Source organism: Chiloscyllium punctatum, chromosome 7 (genome assembly GCF_047496795.1).
Source record: "Chiloscyllium punctatum isolate Juve2018m chromosome 7, sChiPun1.3, whole genome shotgun sequence".
NCBI lineage: Eukaryota > Metazoa > Chordata > Chondrichthyes > Orectolobiformes > Hemiscylliidae > Chiloscyllium > Chiloscyllium punctatum.
In genome coordinates, this window is record NC_092745.1 from 37,410,118 (window position 1) to 37,438,073 (window position 27,956).

A 27,956-nucleotide genomic window follows, 5' to 3' on the forward strand; every position below is an offset into this window, starting at 1 on the left:
ATTAAGAGAGGCTGAATAGGTGGGGGATGGTCTTAATAAGACAAAGAGCTAGAAATACAGGGCAGCGCTGAGCGCACAGACTCCCTTCCACTACCCCTGCTCACTATAGCAACACCTACAGCATAGGTAGTCCCACTCGGTTATTTTCTGACAAAGGTTTCTTATCAACCATCAATTCCTTCCCTCCCGTCGGATGCAACAACTACCCCTCAGTCTGACTTTAAAGGAAAGCCTATGGTTCTGGTTCTTAGTTACTGAACTCTCTGTCGAGGCCAGAGGACTACAGAGTATTCCTCACGGAAAGGGTGTACACCAAATCACAGAAAAGTCCGAGCGGGGAGTGAGAAGGAAGGTGGATAGGCACAGAGTGCTGAGTGACATACTTACAGGCAGACTGCAGATGTTCAGCGGAGTGCTAACTCTTTGTCTGCCCCAGATGCATGTGGAGGCCAAGTCTCTGGATCCTTTCAAGAAAGAGTTGGATAGAGCTCTTAAGGATAGTGGAATCAAGGGTTATGGGGATAAGGCAGGAACAGGATACTGATCAGCCATGATCATAATGAATGGTGGTGCTGGCTTGAAGGGCAGAATGGCCTACTCCTGCACCTATTGTCTATTGATATCTCAATGGAGGGGAACCCATTACTGTGTTATGTCGATACAGGGTGCCAGATTATAAGATGTATCTAGCCACTGTTAGGGGCTTTGAGATTCATAAAGTCAATAGCGCAGTAACAGACCCTTTTGTCCAACTCGTCCATGCCGACCAGATATCCAAACTTAATCTAATCCCATTTGCCAGCACTTGGCCCATATCCCTCTGAACCCTTCCAAATCATATACCCATCCAGATGCATTTTAAATGTTGTAATTGTACCAGCCCCCACCACTTCCTCTGGCAACTCATTCCCTACACGCACCATCCTCTGTATGAAAAAGTTGCCCCTTCAGTCCCTTTTAAATCTTTCCCCTCTCAGCTTAAACCTATGCCCCCTCCCCCCAGTTTTGGACTCCCCTCCCGTAGAAAAAGGCCTTGGCTATTCACCCTTTCCGTGCCCCTCATGATTTTATAAACTTCTATAAGATCACCCCTCAGCTGCCGATGCTCCAGGGAAGACAGCCCCAGCCTAGTCAGCCCCTCCTTATAGCCCAATCCCTCCAAATGCATCAACATCCTTGCAAATCTTTCTTGAACCATTTCAAGTTTAACAACGTTTTTCCTATAGCAGAGAGAACAGAATTGATGCAGTGTCTCAAAAGTGGACTAACCAATGTCCTGTAGAGTAAGCAACATGACCTCATAACTCCTATACTCAATGCACTGACTAATGAAGGCAAGCATACCAGACGCCTTCTTCACCATTGTGTCTATGTGTGACTCCACTTTCAAGGAACTATGAACCTGCATCCATTATGTGATATAAGGCATATTGGGCTCGTTGGCTAAAGTCTTGATTAAGGAAGTAGGTTTTAAGAGAGGGAAGGACAGCGATGTAGAAAGGTATAGGGAGGATATTCTGGATTTTGGGGCCTAGCCATCTAAAGGCACAGCCACCAATGGTGTAGTAATTAAAATTACCAATGCACGAGATGCCAGAATTGGAGCACAGAGGGTGGGGTTGTAATGGAAGACATAACAGAGACAGGGGAGGGCTGAGAATTTTAAAATCAAGCTATTTGCTTGACGGGGAGCCAACTGATCAGTGAGTACACGGGGGAGAGGAAAGAGGTTGAGTCAAAACAGCAGATTATTTTGGAATGACGTCAAATTGACAGAGGATCGATTGTGGGAACTTCTATCCACGAGCACGATCGCATTGTCAAGCCTAGAGGCAGAACAAGACATGAATGGGAGTTTTCGCCGGAACTGAACTGAGACGAGGCGGAGTCAAGGCAACGTTGCAAGGGCGAGGAGTGCGGGTGGACGGAAGGTGGGTGGAGAATAGGGCGGTCTTAGTAATAGTGAGAATGATAGTTTTTAACTCAGCGCGGAGGGTCAAACATGACAGCAGTGGCTGTGAGTAGACTGGTTGAATGTCAAGACAGTTGCCAGAAAGAGGGAAGGTTTCAGGAGCTGGGGAATGGGGGTTTGAAACAGGCACTGTAAACACTGGCTGCACTCAGTTTATCCTTGGTCCTGCTGGGATTCCTCTGCCAGGTCGTCCAGGAAATTAATCTTTTAATCCTAGAGAGGGGGTTGTCAGCCAGCCCCATGGTAAACCTTTCATAACGGTCAGAAAATGAAAGTAGAAAGCCAGGAAATATTCTAAAACATCACTGCTGCACTGTGGCTTAATTTTTTTTTGTCATGAACTCATTCAGAACCTGGCGGAGATTGAAAAGTAATGAAAACGAGGACAGAAAGGAGCCACACACTTGGGGTGCTAATTTTGTGAATCTGCCTTTTTTTGTTTTTCTGAGTCTGTCTGTCCATTTGTTTGTGTATCTGTCTTTGTCGTTTGTGTGTGAGTCTGCGAATTTGTACACATGTGTGTCTTCCAGTGTTTATCAATGACTACCTGCGTAACTCTATCTGGGTGTAGCTGTCTTGTTTGTATGTGTCTCTATCCATTTGGATGTGTGCCTGTTTATTCGTGTGTCTGTGACTGTTTTGTCTGTGTGCGTGTCTGTTCATTTGCATGTGTGCCTGTTTATTGTGTATAGGAGGCTGTTTGGTCTATGCGGTAAAAACAATGACTGCAGATGCTGGAAACCAGATTCTGGATTAGTGGTGCTGGAAGAGCACAGCAGTTCAGGCAGCATCCAAGGAGCTTCGAAATCGACGTTTCGGGCAAAAGCCCTTCATCAGGAATAAAGGCAGTGAGCCTGAAGCGTGGAGAGATAAGCTAGAGGAGGGTGGGGGTGGGGAGAGAGTAGCATAGAGTACAATGGGTGAGTGGGGGAGGGGTAGAAGGTGATAGGTCAGGGAGGAGAGGGTGGAGTGGATAGGTGGAAAAGGAGATAGGCAAGTAGGACAAGTCCGGACAAGTCATGGGGACAGTTACTGAGCTGGAATTTTGGAACTAGGGTGAGGTGGGGGAAGGGGAAATGAGGAAACTGTTGAAGTCCACATTGATGCCCTGGGGTTGAAGTGTTCCGAGGAGGAAGATGAGGCGTTCTTCCTCCAGGCGTCTGGTGGTGAGGGAGGGGCGGTGAAGGAGGCCCAGGACCTCCATGTCCTTGGCAGAGTGGGAGGGGGAGTTGAAATGTTGGGCCACGGGGCAGTTTGGTTGATTGGTGCGGGTGTCCCGGCGATGTTCTTTAAAGCGCTCTGCTAGGAGGCGCCCAGTCTCCCCAATGTAGAGGAGACCGCATCGGGAGCAACGGATACAATAAATGATATTAGTGGATGTGCAAGTAAAACTTTGATGGATGTGGAAGGCTCCTTTAGGGCCTTGGATGGAGGTGAGGGAGGAGGTGTGGGCGCAGGTTTTACAGTTCCTGCGGTGGCAGGGGAAAGTGCCAGGATGGGAGGGTGGGTTGTAGGGGGGCGTGGACCTGACCAGGTAGTCACGGAGGGAACAGTCTTTGCGGAAGGCGGAAAAGGGTGGGGAGGGAAATATATCCCTGGTGGTGGGGTCTGTTTGGAGGTGGCAGAAATGTCGGCGGATGATTTGGTTTATGCGAAGGTTGGTAGGGTGGAAGGTGAGCACCAGGGGCGCTCTGTCCTTGTTACGGTTGGAGGGGTGGAGTCTGAGGGCGGAGGTGCGGGATGTAGACGAGATGCGTTGGAGGGCATCTTTAACCACATGGGAAGGGAAATTGCAGTCTCTAAAGAAGGAGGCCATCTGGTGTGTTCTGTGGTGGAACTGGTCCTCCTGGGAACAAATCCGGCGGAGGCGGAGGAGGAGGAATTGGGAATATGGGATGGCATTTTTGCAAGAGGTAGGTTGGGATGAGGTGTAATCCAGGTAGCTGTGGGAGTCGGTGGGTTTGTGTGTCTTGTCCATTTGTCTGCCTGTGTATGTGTGTTTGCCTGCCTGTATGCCCGTGATCTTTGCAAAGCCAGACCTGTCAAGGACCTCTGCCTCTATCAGAGGGTCAAGAACCGTTCACACAAGCAGTGACCACGATTATCTGCTGTAAACACGGAACTCCAAGCCAAAGCTATGGTTAAACACAGAAAGTGCTGGAGTAACTCAGTAGGTCCGGCAGCATCTGCTAAGAAAGAAATCAGCGTTAGGTTTGAGGTCTGTGACTAATCAACGAAACCGCATGCCGATTGGGGATCCTCTTTCCCCAGACTCTTGTCCAGCTCTGGACTGCACAGGCGAGAATTGCTTCCACTCTGAAAACAACAAACAGAAAGTTACTTTCTTTCATCCCTGAGTGATTGGATACTTCCTTGGACATGGCAGTGAGTGAATAAAAGCCGGTTTGTTGAGGCTCTCTAACTCCTCCCTTTCACAACAGTGGAAAGTTCCGCCTTTCAGTTTGTAAGCGCCCTGACGTCAGACCGATTGGAAACTACTCCATCCCCTGGCTTTGCAAAATGAGCTCGTCATTTATTTAAAAGCATCAGCCAGTCCCCATGCTGGCGCCGGCCAGAGCTCTCCACACTGCTCCAGGCCATTCGGCCGGCATTGTGCTGATTTCCCCTTTCAAATAGACTCCTTAAACAGAAGCGAACCTCGCTCGTAGGCAAACACAACGGGCCATTCATTACCCTGGCTCAGTGTTAACTCTTACTGACTAGTGCAAGTTTTCAATAAGCATTTTTTAAAAAAAACTTCCTTCATACCAGCAAACAAATTATTTATTCAAAAAAATCTTTCTGTTTTTAGTCTCCCATGTAAACCCCTCAGCCTGACTTTTTGTGGAGACAGTTTAAGGAAAGCGTAGGAAGTAAAAACAATTTTATTGTGTGTGTGTGTGTTGGGGGGGGGGGGGGGGTTGGTTTGTTGTAGGAGGCCAGTGAGAGAGGGAAAAACAACAATGTTGGTCAGGCCCCGCCTCATTAGCCGGCACATGACTGAAACTGACAACGAGCATTACATCAGCAGGAAATCTATTACCAAAACATACTACTCTTAAAGAGGTAATGTTCGCAGGAAGTTAAAAATCACACAACACCAGGTTATAGTCCAACAGGTTTAATTGGGAGCACACTTTGGACTATAACCTGGTGTCGTGTGATCTTTAACTTTGTACACCCCAGTCCAACACCAGCATCTCCAAATCATGTTCGCAGGAGACAGAGAGAGAGAGAGAGAGAGACACATACACAGGCTGGAATACCAAGCCTCAAGTGTATGTTCTCAGAGTGGTCAATGTCCACTCAGAAGGAGGCTCCCTTCAACACTCCCATTTTGATTAGATTCCCTACAGTGTGGAAACTGGCCCTTCGGCCCAACAAGTCCACGCCGACCCTCTGAAGAGTAACCCACCCACACCCATTCATCTACCCTAGGTTGACCCCTGACTAATGCACCTAACGCTATGGGCAATTTCGCATGGCCTGCACATCTTTGGACTGTGGGAGGAAACCGGAGTACCCGGAGGAACCCCACACAGACACTGGGAGAATGTGCGAACCCCACGCAGACAGAGGCTGGAATCGAACCTGGGTCCCTGGTGCTGTGAGGCAGCAGTGCCAACCACTGAAGCACCGTGCTGTTCCTTGTACCCTATTGCGCCGTGATTCCCATCTTGTAGCTCAAAGACTTGATTGTATTATATAAGGCAAGGCACACAAGGGCTATAGGCCAAGTGCTGTGAAATGGGTTCAGAGTAGTTAAGTGGATGTTTTTGACAGGCATGTTCTCAATGGGCTGGAGGGTCTCTTACTCTGTGCCACCGTGGGCGGCACGGTGGCACAGTGGTTAGCACTGCTGCCTCACAGCGCCTGAGACCCGGGTTCAATTCCCGCCTCAGGCGACTGACTGTGTGGAGTTTGCACGTTCTCCCCGTGTCTGCGTGGGTTTCCTCCGGGTGCTCCGGTTTCCTCCCACAGTCCAAAGATGTGCAGGCCAGGTGAATTGGCCATGCTAAATTGCCCATAGTGTTAGGTAAGGGGTAAATGTAGATGTAGGGGTAGGGGTATGGGTGGGTTACGCTTCGGCGGGGCGGTGTGGACTTGTTGGGCCGAAGGGCCTGTTTCCACACTGTAAGTAATCTAATCTAATCTAATCTACTGTGCTTTAGATCTTTATAACTCTACAAAAGCTGACACACTGACCTTTTGGGCATTTCTGTCTCCTATCACCATTGTCCTTGGACTGGTCAGTGGTTTCCCTCACGCCAGTTTGTACACTGGTCACCATGTCCATCCTATACAACACATGCAGGATGTCTCTGGGTGGCATCACAGACCTTTATTGATATATGGTGTGTGTGTGTGTATGTATTCACTCCATGGACACCCCTCCCCAGCCTTACTTAAAATAATAAGTCTAACCAGCTCATGGATTTCTTTGTCATTGACATTGGGCCCACTGTTGACGATCTACCAAGAAACCAAACTTCCCGTACAGATGTGCCCTGCCCCAGCCCAACTGTATTGTCCCTGCTATTTCCTCCGAGCTGACCTTGTCCACCAGACACACCTCCTGCTTCCTCCAATCCATTCCCACCAAAGCACTGACCTCTCGATTTCTGGATCCCCATTTTATTGGTAGTTTATCGTTGACAGAAGGTCAGTGAAATGATGTCACCAGCTCAGACAGCCTCAGGTGCACCTGTACCCAACAGTCACCACCGCAGACGTCAGATCGCCCTTCCTGAGAGTGAACCCATGGAAAGCAAATGGCCCTGGATGGAGTCCCCAGCTGTGCACTCAGATTCTGCATGGACCAGCTGGCGGGAGTTTTCGTGGACATCCTTAACCTCTCCTTACTCCGATCCGAAGTCTCATCTGCTTCAAGAAGACCACTATCCACTATCATCCAAAGAAAAATCAGGCTTAATGACTACCAGCCAGTGGCTCTGACATCCATCATTATGTAGTGCCTTGAGAGGCTAGTCATGGCACACATCAACTCCAACCTCCCAGACTGACTCACGGACTGTAATCAGTAAGGATAGGTGACAACACCTCCTCCACAATAATCCAGCTGCGTACTCAGCCCCTTATTATACTCCTTATACACCCCCGACTGTGTGGCCAATCTCAGCTCTAACCCCATTTACAAATTTTCTGATGACACCACCATTGTGGGTTCGATCTCAAACAACAATGAGGCAGAGCACAGGAAGGAGATAGACAGCTTAGTGGCATGGTGTAAAGGCAACAATCTCTTCCCTCAATGTCACCAAAACGAAGGAACTAATTATCACCTTCATGAAGGGGAGTGAAGGACACGTCCCTGTTTGTATTGATGGTGCTGAGGTGGAAATGGTGGAGAGTTTCAAGTTCCTAGGAGTAAATATCACCAAGAATCTGTCCTGGTCCAACAGCATCAACACTACAGTCAAGAAAGCACACCAACACCTCTACTTCTTCAGAAGGCTAAGGAAATTTAGCATATCCATAAAGACACTCTCAAATTTTTATACGTGCACTATGGAAAGCATCACAGCTTGGTATGGTGACTGCTCTGCCCTAGATCACAAGAAACTATAGAGACTTGTGAACACAGCCCATTCCATTCACAAAAACCAGCCTTCCTTCCATTGATTACGTCTATATTTCCCACCACCTCGGGACATCAGCCAATGTAATCAAAGGCCCCTCCCACCCCAGTTATACTCTCGTCCACCCTCTTCCATCGGGCAGAAGATACAAAAGTTTGAAAAAGACAAACCCCCACCCCCCCCCCCCGCCCCAACAAATTTAAGAACAGCTTCTTCCCTGCTGTTATCAGACTTATGTAGAGACAAAGAAAACTGCAGATGCTGGAATCCAAAGTAGACAGACAGGAGGATGGAAGAACACAGCAAGCCAAGCAGCATCAAGAGGTGTAAAAATCAACATTTTGGGTGTAACTCTTCTATCAAACTTATGAACGGACCTCTCAAATATGAAAGTTGATCTTTCTCTGCACCCCCTCTGTCGCTGTAATAGTACATTGTGCATTCTGTTCTATTACCCTGATGTACTTACGTAAGGTATGAAACAGTACTTTTCTCGATACATGTGACAATAATAAATCAAAAATAGGCAGGACAGTAAATTGCAATGAGGAAGTAAGAACCTTACGAGTGGATATAGATAAATTAGGGGAGTGGGCCAAAATGTGGCAGATGGAGTTTAACATGGCTAAGTGTGAGGACATGCATTTGGGTCAAAAGAATGGGAAAGCGACCGATTATCTTAATGGGGAGAGACGTCGGGGTGCTCCAGTGCAGAGGGATCTAGGTGTATTTGTTCATGAGTCATAGAAAAACTAGCATGCAGGTACAGCAGATAATAAAGTGAACCGAAGGTTGGTTTTTATAGATGAAGGAATAGAATACAAAGGTAAGGAAGTATTGTTGCAACTATATAAGGCATTGGTGAGACTGCAACTGGTGTATTGTCCACAGTTTTGGTCCCCTTACTTGAAGAAAGTTGGAGTGGCATTGGAGACAGTTCAGAGGAGGTTCACTAGATTGATCCCAGAGGTGAGGGGTTTGTCGTATGAAGAGAGATTGAACAGTTTTGGCCTATAGAATTTAGAAGAATGAGGGGAGATCAATTTGAGGTATTCAAGATGATAAAATAGCTGTGCAGCGGATGCTTCCTCTTGTGGGGCATTCTTGGATGAGAGGTCATCATCTTTAGGATAAGGGGTAGCAAATTTAAAACAGAGTTGAGGAGGAACTATTTCTCCCAAAGGGTTGTGAATCTGTGCAATTTGCTATCCCAAAGTGCAGTGGATACTGAGACAATGAGTAAATTTAAGGAGGAGTGAGACAGATTTTTTATTGGTAATGGGTTGAAGGAATATGGAGAGGAGACAGGAAAATGGGGGTGAGGAGCATATCAGCCATGATCGAATGGAGGCACAGACTCGATGGGCCAAACGGCCTAATTCTCCTCCTATACCTTATGAACTTATGAAATCAAATCCTTCTAGTCCTCATACTGTAGACCCACCACCACACCCCACTTTCACATCTGCTGTCATAGATCCCATCACAAAATATACCCTTGCTAAGGGGTCGGAGTTTAAAAAAAGGAATGTTTTGTTAAAAGAGTATAGGGTGTTGGTGAGGCTGCAGCTGGAGTACTGCATACAGTTTTGGTCCCAGAATTTCAAAAAGGATGTACTGGCATTGGAGGCAGATCCAATCAAACAGATACTCTGGGTTGATTCCTTAGATGAAAGGGTTGACTTATAAATAAGAACTAAACAGGTTAGGTCTTTTCTCATTATACTTAGGAATGAGGAGTGATCTTAAAGAAATATATGAAATTCTGACTTGACAGGGTAGATGTTGAGAAGCAGTTTCCACTAGTGGTTGAATCATAAACTAAGGGACAGAGTTACAGATAAAGGGATACTCATTTAAACTGAGAGGTGAAGGATTTTTTTTATATCTCAAAAAGTAGTGAATGTTTGGAATTCTCTAAAACAGAGAGTTGTGGAGGCTGATAGTCCTCTGATAGATCACCGATAGTATGTAAAGAGGAGATTAATAGATAGATTCCTAAAGCTGGCACACAAGAGAATTTAAGGCCTGGGACAGATTAGCCACGGTCTTATACAATTGTAGGGCAGGCATGAAGGGCTGATTGGTCTATCGCTGCTTCTATTTCTTACGTGACTCTTCAGTCTTTTCAGTTTACTGTCCTACCACCAGCTCCCTCCTCTCCTTGACCATCAGATTGTTTTCCCTGCATGTTTGAGGCCTTCCAATAGTTTTCTGCTAGAAGCAACCCTTGATGCTCTTCTATTCTCATAATGCCCTTCATCATTCCAAAAATTGTTAGGTTCCACACCACCATCATCTCGCTCAACCCTTTCACAGTATTCCATTTATCTCGCAACGTGTCGAACATTCTGTATTAGAGGAGGAGCAATTTTCTTCTAATAAATAGCAGGTTGACAATCGTTTTCAGTTGCTTCCTTAAATTCAGATCCTTATTTACTGACTCCAATTCTCTCAGGAAATGGTTTGAAGCTAATCCAGTCTGATTGTAAACTAGACTTGCTGTTTCATCCCACTATTGATCTTCCAATCCTGTAACATCCCCATTGACAAGAAGGTCTACTTCAACCTGCCAAGCATTAACCACTTCTGCCGTTGCCTCATTTGTCTGCTGTTGGCACCTCGTCCACACCTTCGTTAACCCTGGACTCAATTATTCTAATACCGTCTTTGGCCAGGCTCCCATCCTACACTATCTGTAAAATAGGATGTCATCTTGTAGCTGTACAGGATATCGGTTAGGCCACGTTTGGAATACCGTGTTCAGTTCTGGTCTCCGTGCTACAGGAAAGACATTGTTAAATTTGAAAGGGTGCAGAAAGGATTTACAAGGATGTTGCCCAGACTATAGGGTTTGAGCCATAGGGAGAGGCTGAATAGGCTGGGGCTATTGTCCCTGGAGTGTCGGAGGCTGAGGGGTGATGTTATAGAGGTTTATAAAATCATGAGAGGCATGGAAAGGGTAAATATCCAAGATCTTTTCCTTGGGTAGGGGAGTCCAAAACCAGAGGGCATAAGTTTAAGGAGAAAGATTTAAAACTTTTTCATGCAGAGGGTAGTATGTATGGAATGAGCTGCCAGAGGGAGTGGTGGAGGCTGGAATAATTACAACATTTAAAATGCATATGGATGGGTACATGAATGGGAAGGATTTAGAGGGATATCAGTCAAATACTGGCAAATGGGACTGGAGTAATTTAGGATATCTGGTTGGTATGGTCAAGTTGGACCGAAGGATCTGTTTCCATGCTGTACATCTCTATGACTTTAAACTGACCTCATCCAAATCTGTGCCTGAAATATCTGCACCTACTCTTGGTTGCTTAACATTCCAGCGCTTTCTTTCTTACAACTGTCCCAGTCTGGGAATACTCTGGTTTTAAAATTCTCATTCTTGTTTTCAATCACCACATGGTCTTGCTCCACCTAATATCTGTACTTTCATCCACTTCTATAACCTTCTAAAAATATGTCTGATTCTTGACTCTTCCAATTCCAATTTTAATTTTTCTACCTTTAGCAGCTAAGTGCAGGAAACCTTTCTTTCTCTCTACCTCTCTCTTACTCTTTAAGATGTTCCTTCTAACTTACCTCCTTGACTAATTAGATTTGATCACTTGTAATCACTTCTTTTTCACCCAATTTGGTGATTAAGTTTGTCTGATAATATCAAGTGCATTGAGATGTCTTTATTACATCAAAGGGTGGTCTGTAAATGCAAGTGGCTCTTGCTTATAATATCTGAAGAATTCAGGTTTACCAATGGAAACTATTTACCTTCTCCAATCCCAATCTGACATGATCTAGATCACAAAATGGAAGCAAGCAATTTACTGTTCCCAAAGGCTGCACTCATTCCTGTCATTGTAGCACCAGTTCCAATCAGCTCATTCAACACAGTTCCGGTTGCCCTGTTATAGGAAGGCTATTATTAAACTGGAGGAGTTCAGAAAAGATTTACCAGGACGTTGTTGGGAATGGAGGGTTTGAGTTATAAGGAGAAGCTGGATAGGCTAAGACTTCTTTCACTGGAGCTTAGGAGGTTCAGGGTGACCTTGTGGAGGTTTATACAATCATGAGTGATGTAGCTAAGGTGAATAGCAAAGGTCTTTTCTCGAAGCTGGGGAGTTCAAAACAAGATTTTTGAGGTTTAGTGAAGAACAATTTAAAAAGGACACAAGGAACAGCTTTTTTTTTCAATGGAAAGTGTTTAGAACAAAGAACAAAAAAAAACAAAGAATAAGCCTGTGCTGACACATTTTGCTCATCTATACTAAAACTGTCTTCACTTACATGATACATTTCCCTCTATTCCCTTCCTATTCATGTATTTGCCCAGGTGCTTCTTGAATGCTGGTATTGTGTTTGCTACCGCCACTTTCCCTGGCAACGTTTTCCAGGCACTCCCCACCCTTTGTGTGAAAAACTTGCCTCGCACATCTCTTTTAAACCTACCCCCCTCACACCTTGAACTTGTGTCCCCTCGTAATTGACTCCTCCACTCTGGGAAAAACCCTCATACCTTCCACTCTATCCATGCCATTCACAATCTTAGAAACCTCTGTTTGGTCACTTCTCAACCTCCTGTGTTCTAGTGAAAACAAACCCAGTCTATCCAACCTTTCTTCATTGCTAAAATCCCCCATATACCAGGCAACATCCTGGTAAACCTTTTCTATATCCTCTCCAAAGCATTCACATCCTTCTGATAGTGTGTTGACCAGAACTGTATGCAATATTCCAAGTGTGGCCTAACTAAAGTTCTACAAAACTGCAGCATAACTTGTCTATCCTAATACACAATGCCCTTCCAATGAAGGCAAGCATGCCATAAGCCTTTTGCTACCTTAAGTACCTGTGCTGCCACCTTCAGAGATCTGTGGACCTGCACACCAGATCCCTCTGCACTTCAACACACCTAAGGGTTCTGCCATTCACTGTATAATTTCCACCTGTACTTGACCTTCCAAAATGCATCACCTCACATTTGTCTTGATTAAATTCCGTCTGCCATTTTTCTGCCCATGCCTCCAAATGATCCATATCCTGCTGCATCCTCTGACAAGCCTCCTTACTATCCATAACTCTACTAATTTTTGTATCATCTGCAAACTTACTAATTAGACCTAAATTAATACTTTTTAAGATGCACAATACCTCTTCCTTTTTAATCGCAACTTGACTTAGAATCTCAACACTCCCTTCCCTCAGATTATCTTCCACCAATTCCTTCTATTTGGGGAATACAGACACAAAACATTCATTTAGGACCTCACCTACCTTTTCTGGTTCCACACATAGATTCCCTCCTTTGTCCATGAGTGGGCACATCCGTTCCCTGGCTACCCTCTTGTTTTTTAATAGAAGCATAAAAAGCCTTGGGATTCTCCTAAATCCTGTTTGCTACCAACTTTTCATTACCTCTTTTAGCCCTTTTCATTCTTCATTTAAGTTCTTTCCTAATTTCCTTATGTACTTCAAGGACTTCATCAGTTCCCAATCTCCTTAATCTATGCTTCCTTTTTCTTTCTGACTAAGGTAATAACATCTCCGGTCATCCAAGGTTCATATAATTTGCCGTACATATCCTTCATTCTTCTGAACTCTTATCAACTGCTATAAGAAATGATGAATGCCGATACTGTTACAATATTTCAAAGACATTTGGATAAGTACATGAATAGGAAAGGGTTGGAGGGGATACAGGCCAAATGTAGGCAGTTGGGACTAGTTTAGTTTGGGAACATGGTTGGTGTGAATTAGTTGGACCGAAAGGTCTATTTCTATGCTGTATCACACTGTGACTCTATATTAGGGACTCCTGCGCTATATATGACTGTATGGGGCAGTGCCATTAATTGTTTACATCACCCTTGTGGCATGGTGGTAATATCATTAGACTTGAAATTTGGAGGCACAGATTAATAGACTGGGGGCCACATTCAAATCTCATATGGCAGCTGGTGGAATTTAAATTCAAAGTGAAGGTTCATGGCAAACATAATAATATGCACAAATTGTTCCAAAATAAAGCAAAAAAAAAATTCATTGGGCTATTAGGATGAGGTAGGGTGGGGGGAGCAAATCTGCCATCTTTATCTGGCCCCCCACCATCTCCCCAACTGCCTGCACACCCACCGCAAAGTGCTTCTGACTCCAGGTACGTCCTGTTGAAATGGGCCATTCTAATCAAAGGGGTGGTGATAACCCTGTGAAAGAATGACAAACGAAAGAAAGAAAATCTTAAAAATTAAAAAAAAACCATGGATGGTGAAAAGCTGAAACAGAAACTGCTAGAGAAACCCAGCAAAATTTGTAGAGAGAAAACAGTTAGCGTTTTGAGTTCAGTTCTGAAGAGTGGTTCCTCAAAGGCCCACAGAACTATCATTGCTTAAAATCTTGGGGAGTTGGGAGGCAAAAGAATTCACTTTGTGGTGGTGGTGTTATTTTAAGGTGTCCACCCGGAATCCCTTTAAGGAAGGGAGACAGGGTTAAAAAAAAACCGGGTACAGCTTTAAGAGCGCCCCGGTCGGCGCCTGGGGGGGAGGGGAGGGGAGGGGAGGGCGTCGATTTAAATAAAGCAGCGGTCAGCTCGGGCTCCGATTGGTCGGGGCCGGTGGGCGGAGAGGCGGATTGGAACGCCCACGGCGGCCCTGATTGGCCCGGACCATGTGGGCGGGGGGTTATAAATAGCGGGGCACTTTCAAACGGTTACAATTCCCCGGAGCGGAGGCGGCGAAGGAGGAGCGGCCGCTGGAGAGGACTTTACAGCCCCCCCCTGCTGTTTCATCGCCTCGGGGTGGGACTAAATCCACGTTTGTTTGTTTGTTTATTTATTTATTTATTCGGGGCGGAGGGCGTCGCATATCCCACCCCCACCCTCCCTGAGCGCCCGCGCCGACCGGGAGCCATGGAGTTCAAGGTGGAGGCGCACCGCATCATGACTATCTCGCTGGGCAAGATCTACTCGTCCCGGGTGCAGAGGGGCGGCATCAAACTGCACAAGAACCTACTGGTGTCCCTGGTGCTGAGGAGCGCCCGTGAGGTCTACCTGAGCGAGCAGGAGGAGCTCTACCTGCAGCAGCAGCAGCAGCAGCCGCCCGGGGAGCTGCAACCCCCGCAGAGCTGGGCGGCCCGGAGGAGACTCTGCGACCCTGCCGCCCAGGGCCAGCCTCCACCCGCCGGCTGGGCCGGAGGGGCGAGCGGCGAGGCCGTGCCGCGGCTCCCCGCTTGGACAGACGGGCAGCGGGCCGAGGGCAGGGTGCACAGCCCGGGCTGGGCTGACTCGCCCCCGAGCGAGCCGGCGGGCGGCGGCGGCGGCGACAACAGCAGTAACCGGGCGTGCCCGTCCCGGACGGGGGGCAAGCCGGCGGCGAGCTGCCCGTGCGCCCGCAAGAGGAGGAGCGCCGAGCCCGGCGCGGCGGAGCCCGCTAGCCCGCTGAAACGGGCCAGGACTGAGCGGGAGCCGGCGGTGCCGCGCCGGGCCGCCTGCATCGCAGTCCAACAGCAGCAGGAGGAGGAGGAGGAACAGGAGATGGAGACCTCTCCCAACGTCTCCAGTCTCATCACCGTCTTCGGCTCCAGCTTCTCCGGGCTCCTCACCAAGGAGGGCACCGACGGGGAGAATGGCCAGGTCTGCTGCGATCAAGTACTGGGCACTATGGGTTCCTGGAGCAGGGCGATTGTCGCCTTCTGAGCAACACTTCGACCACCCCCTTCCTCCTCCTGAGACACCAGGACTCTGTGTTCAAGTTGGTTTCTCCCATGATCGTCAATTTAATTTTTTGGGAGGGAATGGGTTGGGTTTGAAACCGTCCACCCCTCCCTGCCCCAGTAAGGAGCCTCTCTTACAACCACGTGGAGATCAGCCTCTCTCCCTCTCCCACCCAGGGTGAGCAAGTGGAGAGGGCCAGGCGTGTGCTGGGCTTTTTTTGGGGGGGGGAGGAGGTTACACTTCACATTTTGACTGTGCGGGGGAGGTCTCGGTCTTGTTTCCCCCCCCCCCCATCTTTTTAAAAGTTTGACTTTTGGTTTAAAGCGTCAATTTGTTTCTCTCCGCCCGGTTCCTGCTTCGTTGGAAGGCAGCAAGGCTTGTGGATTGTTTGTATACAGTTTAATTTTTATACGTGTCCCCAATGCCTTTTTTATACAAAACCGAATGCTGCTGAGGTCGATATTGAATCACTTCCCCCCCCCCCCCCCCCATTCCCGTTGTCTTCCACGGCGATGAGTTGGGCACGTTTCTGTAATTAAGAGTTGTCTTTGTTCTATAAAGACTTTGGAAAATGTGTTGGATTGTTCACTGCTTTTTTCTTTTGCTGTAGTACTGTTTGTTGTTTATATGAATGGTGTAATTTACACGAATTAAAGGTTATTTAACTTAATCCTGGCACTTGGCGTGTTTCTTGTGATTCATTGCGGTGTGGTCCTGCATGGGTTAACTCTCTCTGTCTCTGTATCTCCTGTAGAGGGCTGCTCCTTTGACTATTGTTCGCTGTTTGTTGGGGGGGGCGGTGGTAGGGGGAGAAGCGGGCGGGTGTTGGACTCGCTTTAAAGACACTACTGCTTTTGTCAGTTCTGAAGTAGGCGAAAGTTCACAGATGGTAACCGCACAGGCAACTCTAAGCCCAGCTTCCAGCCGTGCAGTTTAGTAGGCGGGTTTTTCCACTTAAGAGGAGTCAAGTCTCAGATTTTTAAATCCATTAAAAGTTTTTGATTTTAACCCCAGCTCACTGGTGCTTCGTTTGAGATTTGTTTGCTCCCCAAACCATTTTGAATCTCGAATATTTATACCGTGATCCGTCAGATCCTTGTCCCTCACTGTCCAGATACTAACCTAAGTGGGCAATGCTTTTTTTCTTGAAAAAAAACACACGCTCTTAAACATTAAATTTCATCCCACTTTAGCCTAAAATGGTGTTGAAGGGTGTGAATTCTGCCCCGCCCCCAGAAGAGGCCATCTCTGATGTCAATCAGCTTGTGTCCTGAGTTGGTTTGTGTTGATGTACGTGAGCATGGAGCTCAGACGGCTGTTTGATTTTTGAAAGTGCTGTTGCAGCACCTTCCAGCTGATCTGGCCCTCCCAATCCTGGTTGGGGAAGGCGAGGAGTCTTTCAAGAGTTTCTCAAATTGCGGCCCATTTTTGGGGTTGTATGGAGTGGGTCCTGTAAAGTGCAATAACTGTAACATTACAAGACAAATGTTAGTTGGATGTAGTAAGGCATTTTTTTAATTGGTCTAACCATGAGCCAGTTGGTGACTGCTGCCACTGGCATGGCAACATTGCTGAATCTACCTGGGTGACAACTTTGGAACTAACTTTCCAGCCTTGACCACCTGTAATTTCTCACGTGTGCTTACTACTTAATGGGATAATCTAGTGTCTCTTTGACGTTAACATCCCTGACTCCAGTTACATCTCTACCTTTCCAGCCCTTGCCCTCTATACTTGGAGTGGATAACTGGGATCTTGCTATGTTCAAGTTAACAGCCATATACCAAAAGTCTAAGCAATGACTACACTTCATTGTTCTAAACAACAGGTTCTTTCCAATATAGTGCTTCAGAATATACTTGGGTAGTTTTATACTTGTCCCAAGGCTCTGATCTTGGCACTGACCTCTGTTTAATTCAACTATTTAACTGTCAAAGACAGAGAAACAGCCCCTTTAGTCCAATTCATCTGTAGTCTGATACATTAATCTAGTCCCATTTTCCAGGATTTGGCCTGTATCCCTCTAAACCCTTGTATCTAGATGGGTACATGAATCTTTTTAAATGTTGTCATTATCAGTCTCCTGCATCTCCTCTGGCAGTTCATTCCATACATGCCACCCTTTGTGTGAAAAAGCTACCCCTTGGGTCCCTATTTAGATCTTTTTTCTGACTTTCTCCACCCCCCCCCCACCACCACCTCAAACTGTAGTGGGCACAGTGCCAATTTTGAGCTCTGTTTTTCTGTAACTGGGTTTGATGGGATTATTCCCAGGAATGGGAGTGCTATTTGGATTCTCTCCTTCCCCTGAGTCTACAGGCACTGAGACTAATACCCCAATTAGTGTTTGCAGTTTTTACCCTGGGAGGGGGAGGGAGAGCTATGGCTTTTTAACACAGCTACTCTCTAGAGTGTCACCAATTGTTCTGATCCCTGGAAAGTATAGTTCTAATGTTCAGCTGCTGGCGTTCATTATTGAGTTCAGCGATGTCTCCTCTGGCTTGGCAGTGTTTAAGACCTGCCTAAAGAGAAGCATTTAAGAATGAGGAATGCTGTTCTCTAATGACTTTATTATTCAACCAGGAATATTGTGCAAAGGTATAGGTATTGAGGGGCTGAATGGTGGCTGCTGTCTAGATCCTGGGTTTAGATCTGAAGAGCAGGAAAATCGACCCTTTGGGCAAAAGGGCTTTTGCCCAAGACGTCTATTTTCCTGCTCCTGGGATGCTGCCTGACCTGCTGTACTTTTTCCAGCACCACTCTGATCTAAACTCTGGTTTCCAGTATCTACAGTCCTCACTTTTATCACTATCTAGATTCTGTTTAGGTTAATTAGCTGTATATCTGTGAGAGTGCACTTGTTTAAAAACAAATAAAGTGAGACCAGACTGGGTTTGGATATCTGGTTGGCATGGACAGAAGGGTCTGTTTGCATGCTCTAACTCTAAGTTGATTATCCCATCCTACTAGGGAAGTAAATCCAATCACTTTTTTTTTAAAAAACCTCAAGTTTGTGTTGTATTACAGGTTTCTGCCTCTCCTTAGGCTGGTTATCCCCTTTCTGTCTCTCCCACTTTTTTTCCCCCCCCACCTGGTGTTGACTGGTGCCTGGTCAGCATATCGAAGTGGGGGTGATAGAATGTGAGAAATTTAGCTATTGCTCCAGCCAGGTGCTCAAGTTAATGTGTGGCCAATTTTAAATTCCACAACAAGGTGGGAGGTTTGTGGGAACGGCAAACCAGAAACTGAGTTGGAAGCCAAATCTCTTTCCCTCATCCTTTTTATTACTCTGGGACACTTTCCACATCCCAGAAAATTAAGTCTTTGGGTTCTCCACTTCCTGGGGAGGAGGGGAAGAGAGAAGACAGTGGACTGAACTATTTCCTTCCACCGCCAGTCTCCTCTGTCTGGTTAAACTCCTCATTCTGTACAATTTCTCCAACTCCTCTGATTTTCTTTACATCAGAGGTGGCCATGGGTAACCATGTGGGCCCTATTCTGCCTGTTTTTTGTGGGGTGCAGTCCCTTTCCATAACTTTCTCCAGTATGTTGGTGCTGCTTCCTTCCCTCATCCAGAATTGGGAAGATTTATCAATTTCACTTCCAATTTCCACCCCACTCTTGTCCTCACCTGCTCCATCTGACTCCTCCCTTGCTCAACATCTGTCTCCATGTCTGGGGATAGGCTGGCCACCAATATCCATTAAAACCCATTTAATTCCCACAGCTCCCTGGACAATGCATCTTTGCACCCTGCTTCCCGTAAAGATTCCATCCCATTCTTTCTGTTTCTGTCTGTGACATCTGTTCTGGCTTCAAATGTCCACTTTTTTTTTCCCTTCTGGTGGATTCCCCACCACTGACAGGGTTCCCAGCTGTATCCAACCCATTCCGTTCACTTGTGTCCTTCCTACAATGATGGTAGTGTCCCCCTACTCTGCAGCTGAAGAATCATAAGCTGCCTTTATTGCCACCTCCCCTTGTCAGTCCTCTAAGAACTGTTCCCTTTGGATGCCCTGGTCTTCTACTTCACTTCTATCGCCCCTCCCCTGCCCCCCACCTGTAAATAGCCATCTTCCCTTGCAACCACAAAGAGCAAATCCTGCCTGTTTATCTCTTCCTTCCTCATACCTGAGGACCCAGGCACCACTTCCAAGTGATGCAGTGATTTACCTGCACTTCACTGGATCTAGTCTACTATATTTAATGCTCACAATGTGGTCCTCTCTACACTGGGGAGGTGAAATGCAGACTGTGACCACTTTGTAGAAAATCTACATTGGCTGTCTGTAAAAATGACTCTTTCCAATATCCTGGCACTTCAATGCACCAACCTGTACCTAGTCAAAGGTGTCAGCCTGAGTTCTGTGCTCATACCACCCCTAATCTGAGGTGAGTGCTATTCGCTGAGACTTGGCAAAGACTCTTAATGCTAACCAACCGGGCTGCTGCTTGCTATCCAACTCAGTGAGATCTTTCTACTTGATGGTTATCAGTGGTTTTACAAGCGGTGAAGTGGAGGTTTCATCCAAATGTGAGGGATGGTGTTGTCTGTTTTGCTTCCAATACTTTGAGTCACCTTGAGCCATTTAGTATTTAAAATATTGATTTCTCACCAGTGTCTTTTGTGCTTAGCCTGGAATGTTTTTGTTTTTTTCCTCTATGCCAAAGCAAATAGATTTCGTCATAAAGAGAACAGTCAACAACCCTCTGGGCTTAGTGTTTAACCAGAGGATGTCACCTGGAATGAGGTTGAAGGTGCAGGGCTTTCCTAATGACCTCAGCTTGTATGGGAATTGAGACTGTGCCGTTGGCATTTTCACACAGCATACCAGCTGTCTGGTTAAGAGCTAACTAATTTCCACTTGGTAGCCTCTGCTGTATCCTAAATTGTGGTTTGGTCTTTGGGAAGTGTATGCTTATGAACAGCTAGACTATTCAGGGAGCATATCTATACTTGGACCTCCATATGACCATAAGGTATAGGAACAGTGTTAGACTATTCAGCCCATTGAATCTACTTTGTCATTCGAGCATTGCTGATATGTTTCCCAAATCCACATTCTCCTGCTGTCTCCCTGTAACCCTTAATAGTCAAGAACCTGTTTATCTCTGTCTTTACACTCAATGGCATAGCTTTCACAGCTCTCTGTGACGATGAGTTCCACAGATTCACCACCCTCTGACTGAAGACGTTCTGCCTCATCTCAGGTTGAAGGTACAACCCTCCAGAACTGAGGCTGTGCCCTTTCGCCTTATTCTGTCCTACTAGTAGAACATTTTCTCTACATCCACTTTAGTCAGGTCTCTCAGTATTCTGAAAGTTTCAATCAGATTCCCTCCCTCATCCTGCTAAACTCCCTTGAGTACAGACCCAGAGTCCTCAGCCAGTTATATGACAAGCCCTTCACCCCATCATTTAAATCTCTGATCCCATCTAATACCAGCATGTCTTTCCTTATATATTGGACCTAAAACTGCTCATTCAAAATAGTCTGGCCCGAGCCTTATGCAGTCTCAGCAGTGCGTCCTTGCTCTTGTGTTCTAGCCCTCTTGAAATGAATTTCACCATTGCATCCGCCTTCCTGACCACAAACTGAACCTGCATGTTAACCTTTATTAATGAAAAGTCACTGTTTGCAGCAGCTACCAACCAGCTGGCTTTTTTGAGGTACAAATTGGGTGTTAACTGGAAATGACAGATGAGAGCTGCTGGAGATCTGATCAATTTCTCAAGCTTATTCCCAGCCCCAAACTGTTCAGTTACTGGGGAACTGATTGCAATAATTGACAAGCCTTTGTCATCGATAACTGGTCACTAGTCCATAGATCAATCAGCCTCTTACACCACAGTGCCACCTCCATTAGCCCTCGGTCAGTTCCGCTGCAAAACACTGCTGTAATGCAGGGTTGTACAGTGTCGGGTATCACGTTTTCAAAACTACACAGCAAGCCTTGCTTTTTGAGCTGGTGTACTTTTTAAAACAAAACCTCCCAGAAAAATCAAGACCTGGATTTTCTGAGTATGCCAAGGTACTTCTCCCCTGTGAGGAGAAAAGCACCTTCTGCTAGGAGGTCACACAAAAGGGAGAGCAGCTGAAGGGACAGGTATATTTTATCTTCCATTAAATCTTTCATAACCAAGTGTTTAACACCAGTGGCAATTTGAGGGACATTTCGATCCAGTTTGAAAGGGGGAGGATCCACTTGCTGTTTATGGTGAGCCCCAGAATATGGGGAAGGGTAGGCATGAGGTCTTGTTAACAGTTCAAGCAGCAGACTGAGAGTTATCTTCCCCTCCCTTACAGCGTGTGTATATATACCCTGCTTGGAGTGCAGTGGATCAAGAAGGCAGAGCACCACCACCTCCAGGGCTATCAGGAATTGTCAGTAAACGCCGTCCAGCTAGCGATCCACATGTCCTCTGACCAAAAACCTGAGTAAATTTAGGGTAGGAATACGTTGGGTGGGCTAGGCTGCACTGATCTGGCCTGTGCTCAGGGTCACAGCAAGTTGGATAAATATGGCAGTCACAAATGGTGAGAAACTAGTCAATTGGTGGGTATATCTCACAGCTAAGGTTAGTAGAGGTGATTGTTTCAGAATAAACAAAAGGTGAGTGAACCATCCTTGTTTGTGCACCAGACTGGCTGGTTTACAAAGCAGAATAACGCCACTAGCATAGGTTCAATCCCTGCAATGGATGAAGTTACCATAGAGATGTACAGCACGGAAACAGTCCAACTCAATTCATGCTGACCAGATATCCTCAATTAATCTAGTCCCATTTGCCAGCATTTTCCCAAATCCTTCTAAGCTTTCCAATTCATATACCTATCCAGATGCCTTTTAAATGTTGTAATTATTCCTCTTCTTCTGGCAGCTCATTCCGTTCATGCACTACCCCCCTCTGGGTGAAAAAGTTGCCCATTGGGTCCCTTTTAAATCTTTCCTCTCCCTCCCTAAACCTATGCCTTCTACTTCTAGACGTCCCCACCCCAGTCAACAGACCTCGTTTATTTCCGCTTTCCAGGCTCTCCTCATCCCTTCCCCTCATCTGAGGCATGATGACCCTCACCACTGGTCATCTCTAATGTGAGAGCAGCCTGACAGTCCTGTGGAGCCTTGGAGGCTTTACTTGACTGTAAGAGACAAATTCATGTCCACGTCAGGAACAAATTACTGCAGATGCTGGAATCTGTACTGAAAACAAAGAATGCTGGAAATCATAGCAGCTCTGATGGAGAGTCATCTAGACTCGCAAGGTTAGCTTGCTCTCCCTCCATGGATGTTGTCTGACTTGCTGTGATTTCCGGCATTTTTGTTTTTTTTTTCATTTCAGGCCCACACCAGCTGCTGCGATAGAATTCTCCCTTCCTCCCAGCATGAAGCTGTTGACCTGTTGGCGGTACCCAGGTATTGCGATTAAAAAAAATCAGAAATGGCCGGAGTAACCCAGCAGATCTGGCAGCGTCTGTGGAGAGAAGGTGGAGTTAACGTTTCTGGGTGCAGTGACCCTTCTTCAGACCTATGTTTTGGATGTTTGTTTGAGCTCTTCAGCGTGCGCAGTCCCTTGTTTCATTTCAGCTATTGCTACATCTGATGATTGTTCAAGGAAAGTGGTGCAATTGAGGATATGCAGCATGGCGCCTGTGTTGGCATGTACTGATGCTCGCTGGAGTTTCTAGTGCTGTCTAGAGGGTTTCTATTTCACTGCCCTGCTGGATGCAGAGTGTGTTTGTAATGGGACGAGCCTGCAAGTTCATGCGACGTGGGAGAACCAGCTAGACGACACTCAGACGCAAGCTGAAGAAAATGAGGTTTGTCGTTGTTGATTGCTCCGAAAGCTGTCTTTACCCTGTTACTTCAAATTAAAAACACTGACTTGTGTTCATATTCTATTTGCCTTGTCATCGGATGTAGCAACAGCTGAAATGAAATAAGGAATTGCGCATGCTGGAGGTCTCAAACAAAGCTCCAAGTAGCTGACTCTAGATCTGAGTGACTCGCTCCATCAGCTGCCATTCCACGCAGAAGGTGGCACCAGATGAAATGTAAGTGTTTGTTTCTCAGACCAAAGTGTTGCACTCTTGGTAACTCAGCTGGCTTGCAGTTAAGAGATAAGGAGGAGAGAATAAAAGCAGGCTTGTATTTTCTCACTCTTTTCAGAGCTTCAACTTGAGGCCTCTTCTGGAGCACTGTGCCCAGTTCTGGTCTCCCTGTTATAGGAAGGATATTATTAAACTGGAGAGAGTTCAGAAGAGATTTACCAGGATGTTGCTGGGGATGGAGGGTCTGAGTTACACAGAGAGTCTGGGACTTTTTTTTCTCTCGAGGTTGAGGGGTGACCTTTTAGAGGTTTATAAAATCGTGAGGGGGATAGGTAAGGTGAGTATCAAGATGTCTTTTCCCTCGGGTGGGGAATTTCAAGACTAGGGGTTTGTATTTTTAAGGTGAGAGGGGAAAGGTAAAATAAAGACATGAGGGGTAAGTTTTTTTGCACAGAGAGTGGTTTGTGTGGGGAAGTGGTAGCTGTGGGCACAGTTCCAACATTTAAAACGCATTTAGATACGTACATGAATAAGAAATGTTTGGAGGGATGTGGGCCAAACGCAGGCAGGTAGGACTAGTTTAGTTTGGGATAATGGTCGGCACGGTCGGGTTTGACTGAAGGACTCCGTGGTGAATGACTCTATGTCGCAAAAGTCCCTGATGAGAGTGACCAGAGTTTTAACATTAGGTGAGGGATACAAAGTGGCCAAAACAATGGAGCGAAATCCTCTTCTCTTAGAATAATGGAGTGGGATCTTGTATATTCACATCAGGACACAGGGAGGCATTAATGCTTTGTCTGAGACTTGGCAGTGTTTCACTCCCTTGAGCACTGCACTGGAAGATTTTGGCTTGAATTATCTCCGGCCACGTTATCCTTGAATTATCTCCACTTGCCACGTTATTCTGCTGTAAAATATAACTGGGTGAGTTGTCAGAAGCATATTACCCTTTTTGTCCTCTGTCTCATTATCTCCAGGGCCATGATATCTGCGATAATTGCTCTTCCTATTCCATGTCTGAAAACCGACCTTGAAGTCATCATAGAATCCTTCAGTTGGAAGCGGGCCCATTCAGCCCATCGGATCATGGCTAATCCACCTAGGTTGCATTTCTCTAGATGCTGTGGGCAATTAACCTTGGACAATCCACCTAACCTGCACAACTTTGGGCTGTGGAAGGAAGCCAGAGCACCTGGAGGGAGCCCAACAAACATGGGGAGAATGTGCAAACTATACATGGACAGTGGGTGGAATCGAACCTGGGACCCAGTGCTGTGAGACAGCAGTGCTAACCACTGAGGCACCTTGGGAGGGCAGCAAGTGATAGATCAATAGGTGAAGGGAGCATTTAAATAACAATTTTAGCACAATAAGATGTCCCATGGTGCTTCAAATACCGGGAAAAGAAGACCAGGGGTGGGTGATGGGCCAGAGATGGAGGAAGTGGAAAACTGTGCCATGAGGCAGAGTACACAGGATACAGCAAAGGTGATGGCCCCCAACATCATCCCAGCTGTGGTGCTGAAGGCCATGTGCTTACAAATTACTGTTCCATCGCTTCTATGACCTGGGCATCTCCCATAAAGTGTAAAAACGCCTGAGTATGTCCTGTCCACAAAAAAGCAGCCCAGTCACATCTGCCCCCATCAGGCTTACTCTCAATAAGTGAAGGTGTTGACAGCAGCATTATCAAGTGACATTTAACAAATGCGACTGCACCTAACATTGAGCGGCCCGTAACCAAGCTAACCATGGACAACTGGGGATGACAATCTCTCTGCTGGTTAGATTCATACTGGCACATAGGAATATGGTTGTGGTTGTTGGATTCCAGCTATCTCTGCAGGAGTTCCTCAAGGTTAATACTTTTAATCAACCTGTTCAGAGTTGTTATTATATATTTCTGGGGCAGGTGAGACTTTAACCGGGGCACCCTGGCTCACCACCACTAGAGACACTACCACTGCGCCACACGAGCCCCCAGGTTCCTCAGGGTACTGTACTAGGCCCAACCTTGCTTCATCAATGACTTCACTTCTTGGGTGACAAATCCATCCTCTTTCCAGAGTCATGTCTCCAAACAGGACTTACTGTCCACAATACTGTTGTGGAAGATGTTTCATTCTGTCTTTTATTAGTTAAATCAGCCTCGGGTTTCAAAGGCCTTGCCACCATGGTCAAGATCATGGGTCCTACGGAATGAGCAGCCTCCCCTGCCCCTTATACGACCTCTGAGTCTGCAGTGAATGGCACTTGTTCCAACTGCCAGCATGCCAATAGAGTCTGGAATGATTTTGGTCTTGAACGAGGACAGAATGAAGTGGGAGGCTAATGATAACTGCACAGGATACTGAAGTCTGGAATTTACAGCTGATAAGTTTCAGCAACAAGCGAATTGAAGAGATGGAAGACTGGTCATTTCCTTAAAGTGCTCTTTGCAACAAGAAACATTGGGACTGTTCTCCTTGGAGAGGAAAAGGTGAACAGAAGATTTGAGAGACACTTTTGAAATCACGAGTCTTCGGGTCGGAGCGGATTGGGACAAACTATTCCCACTTGGAAACCAGTGGGTACAGTTTTAAAATGTTTCACAAAAGAAGCAAATGCGAGGTGAGAAATTACGTTTTTTTAACACGGCGAGTATTTTGAGTGTGCTGCAAGTGTGGAGGAGGTAGATGGGCATTCAAGAGGTTAGTTAAATGGAAATAAAATGCAGGATTACGGAGAAGAGATGGGAAAATGGCACCAAGTCAAAAATGCTTCTACAGTTGGCGCAGACATTGTGGGCTGAATGGTCTCAATCCACAACACAACAGGGGAACCTATCATTATTCTTATGGATGGAAACAATCATAAGATTGTAACTTTTTTGGATAGCCGGAAAATAATGTTTGACCCTTGTCCTGGGACCAGTATCAACAGGAAGGAAGTGAAGATACAGGAACCATGTGGACAGAGTCCAGGAAGAACACCGAAGGGGAACAGCGGAAGAGGCACATTTCAAAGACGCTGTGCAAGTAATGCAGTTAAAAAAGGACAGAAAGCTGAAGGCGGGATTACAATCGAGGTTGTGAGGTGGATAATTCCACAGCTATACTTAAGTTCTGTCAGAGGCCAGCCAGACTATTCAATAAGATTTATTAAAGGATTCAGATCAAGGTGTCTCAGGGGGATGGCTGTCATTACAGACTGTCAAGAACTTGGCGAAGCAAGTTCTGTAGGAATGTTCCATTTGGATAAGACTTGTCTCTGGGTGGGGTGTGGGGGGGGGGGGCACTGGGATATACTGCAGCTCTAAGAGGAGCGAGTGAACCTATTGAGTGACATAAGTGAGGGATTCCACTTTCTAAAGGGCAAGTTTAAGTGACTGACAGATTGAATACAGCGTCACTTATATGCTGGAAATAATTGCATGAGGTAGTCTTTGTTGAATCTGCTATTCCATGTGCAATGTAGAGTTCAGACCATCCATTTAGTCGCCAATTAATTCATGTTTAATTGAAATTAGAAGCTACAAAAAGTGGATTCCTGTTGGCAGTTTCTTCACCTGGAGGATCAGTCACTAAATTTGGTTATGTAATTCTCCAGGTTATAGCAGTCTTATTGGTGGTGGGGGTTTTGTGGTATTGGAAGCTCAACTTGGGGCACAAGGTTTCTGAAGGAAGTGAAATTGACTTAAATGTCATCTGTGTACCTCACCCCTCCCCCCCCCCCCCGACACACACACACACACACACATACACACACACACACACACGCTGTCTGACCTGCTGAGTATTAAGAACTTATTTTATTCCAGCAGCTGCAGATTTGTCTCTTACACTGCACCAGGGTCAAACAGAATGTGAGGGTTGCAAATGGTCTGGTTTGGCTGAAGAAGTTGCCAGGGTAAAGGGTGGAGTCGATGGGTAAGACTTGGTGTGTGTGGTTGGTTAAAGCATACTGGGTAAATAGATCAAAAAGTAAGAGAGATGCAGAGGCAGACAGACATTTAAGAAGATATTTCATATCATCCTTTGATAATGGATCTAACTGAGATTTTCCACTGAGATAGATGCCACTGGAAGGATGCTCTAAGGAAGTTAAGGTGCAAAGGTATGTCAGAAGATTGGGAATAAATGGCAAAAGAATGAGCATTTTAATGTCAATGGTAAATCAAAAGGCAAAAGAGAGGAAGGAACTTAAAAGAAATATGATCATTAGAGAACATGAAATGGGAATAATAATGGGATTAAAGGTGACAAATCCTTTGCATCCTAGAAAATGTGGGTGTATAGATAGTGAATGTATTGGTTGCAATTTTCCAAAATTCCCGAGATTCTGATAACCTGAGAGGATTGGAAAACTGCAACCATAACATCATTATTCAAGAAAAGATGGAGACAGCGAGTAGGACATACCTTTATAGATAAGTGGTCTTCCTAACTAAAACAGAGATGAGGAGGAATTTCTTCTGTCAGTGGCTCCTTAATGTTCGGAATTCTCCTTCATAGAAAGTGGACAGAGAGGGTATGCACGGGTGAATTAGACAGATTTCTGATTGACAAGGGAGTTACAGGGCACAGAGGGGCAGACAGGAATCCAGAATTGAGACCATGATCGGATCAGCCATATTC

General features: G+C 46.0%; 1 protein-coding gene and 1 long non-coding RNA gene across 2 annotated transcripts in view; both read left to right on the top strand.

Moving 5' to 3' along the window:
• The window catches only part of LOC140479446 (uncharacterized), a 43,096-nt gene extending 17,942 nt beyond the window's left edge, over positions 1–25,154 (top strand). The window contains exon 4 of the long non-coding RNA XR_011961039.1: positions 24,318–25,154. This is a non-coding gene — a long non-coding RNA (uncharacterized lncRNA). The remainder of the gene's footprint in view (positions 1–24,317) is intronic.
• ier5 (immediate early response 5) lies at positions 14,323–15,956 on the top strand. The gene has a single exon (XM_072573416.1). It carries the CDS (start codon positions 14,483–14,485, stop codon positions 15,266–15,268), a length of 786 nt encoding a protein of 261 aa, XP_072429517.1. The 5' UTR covers positions 14,323–14,482; the 3' UTR covers positions 15,269–15,956.
• Positions 25,155–27,956: the final 2,802 nt, after the last annotated feature.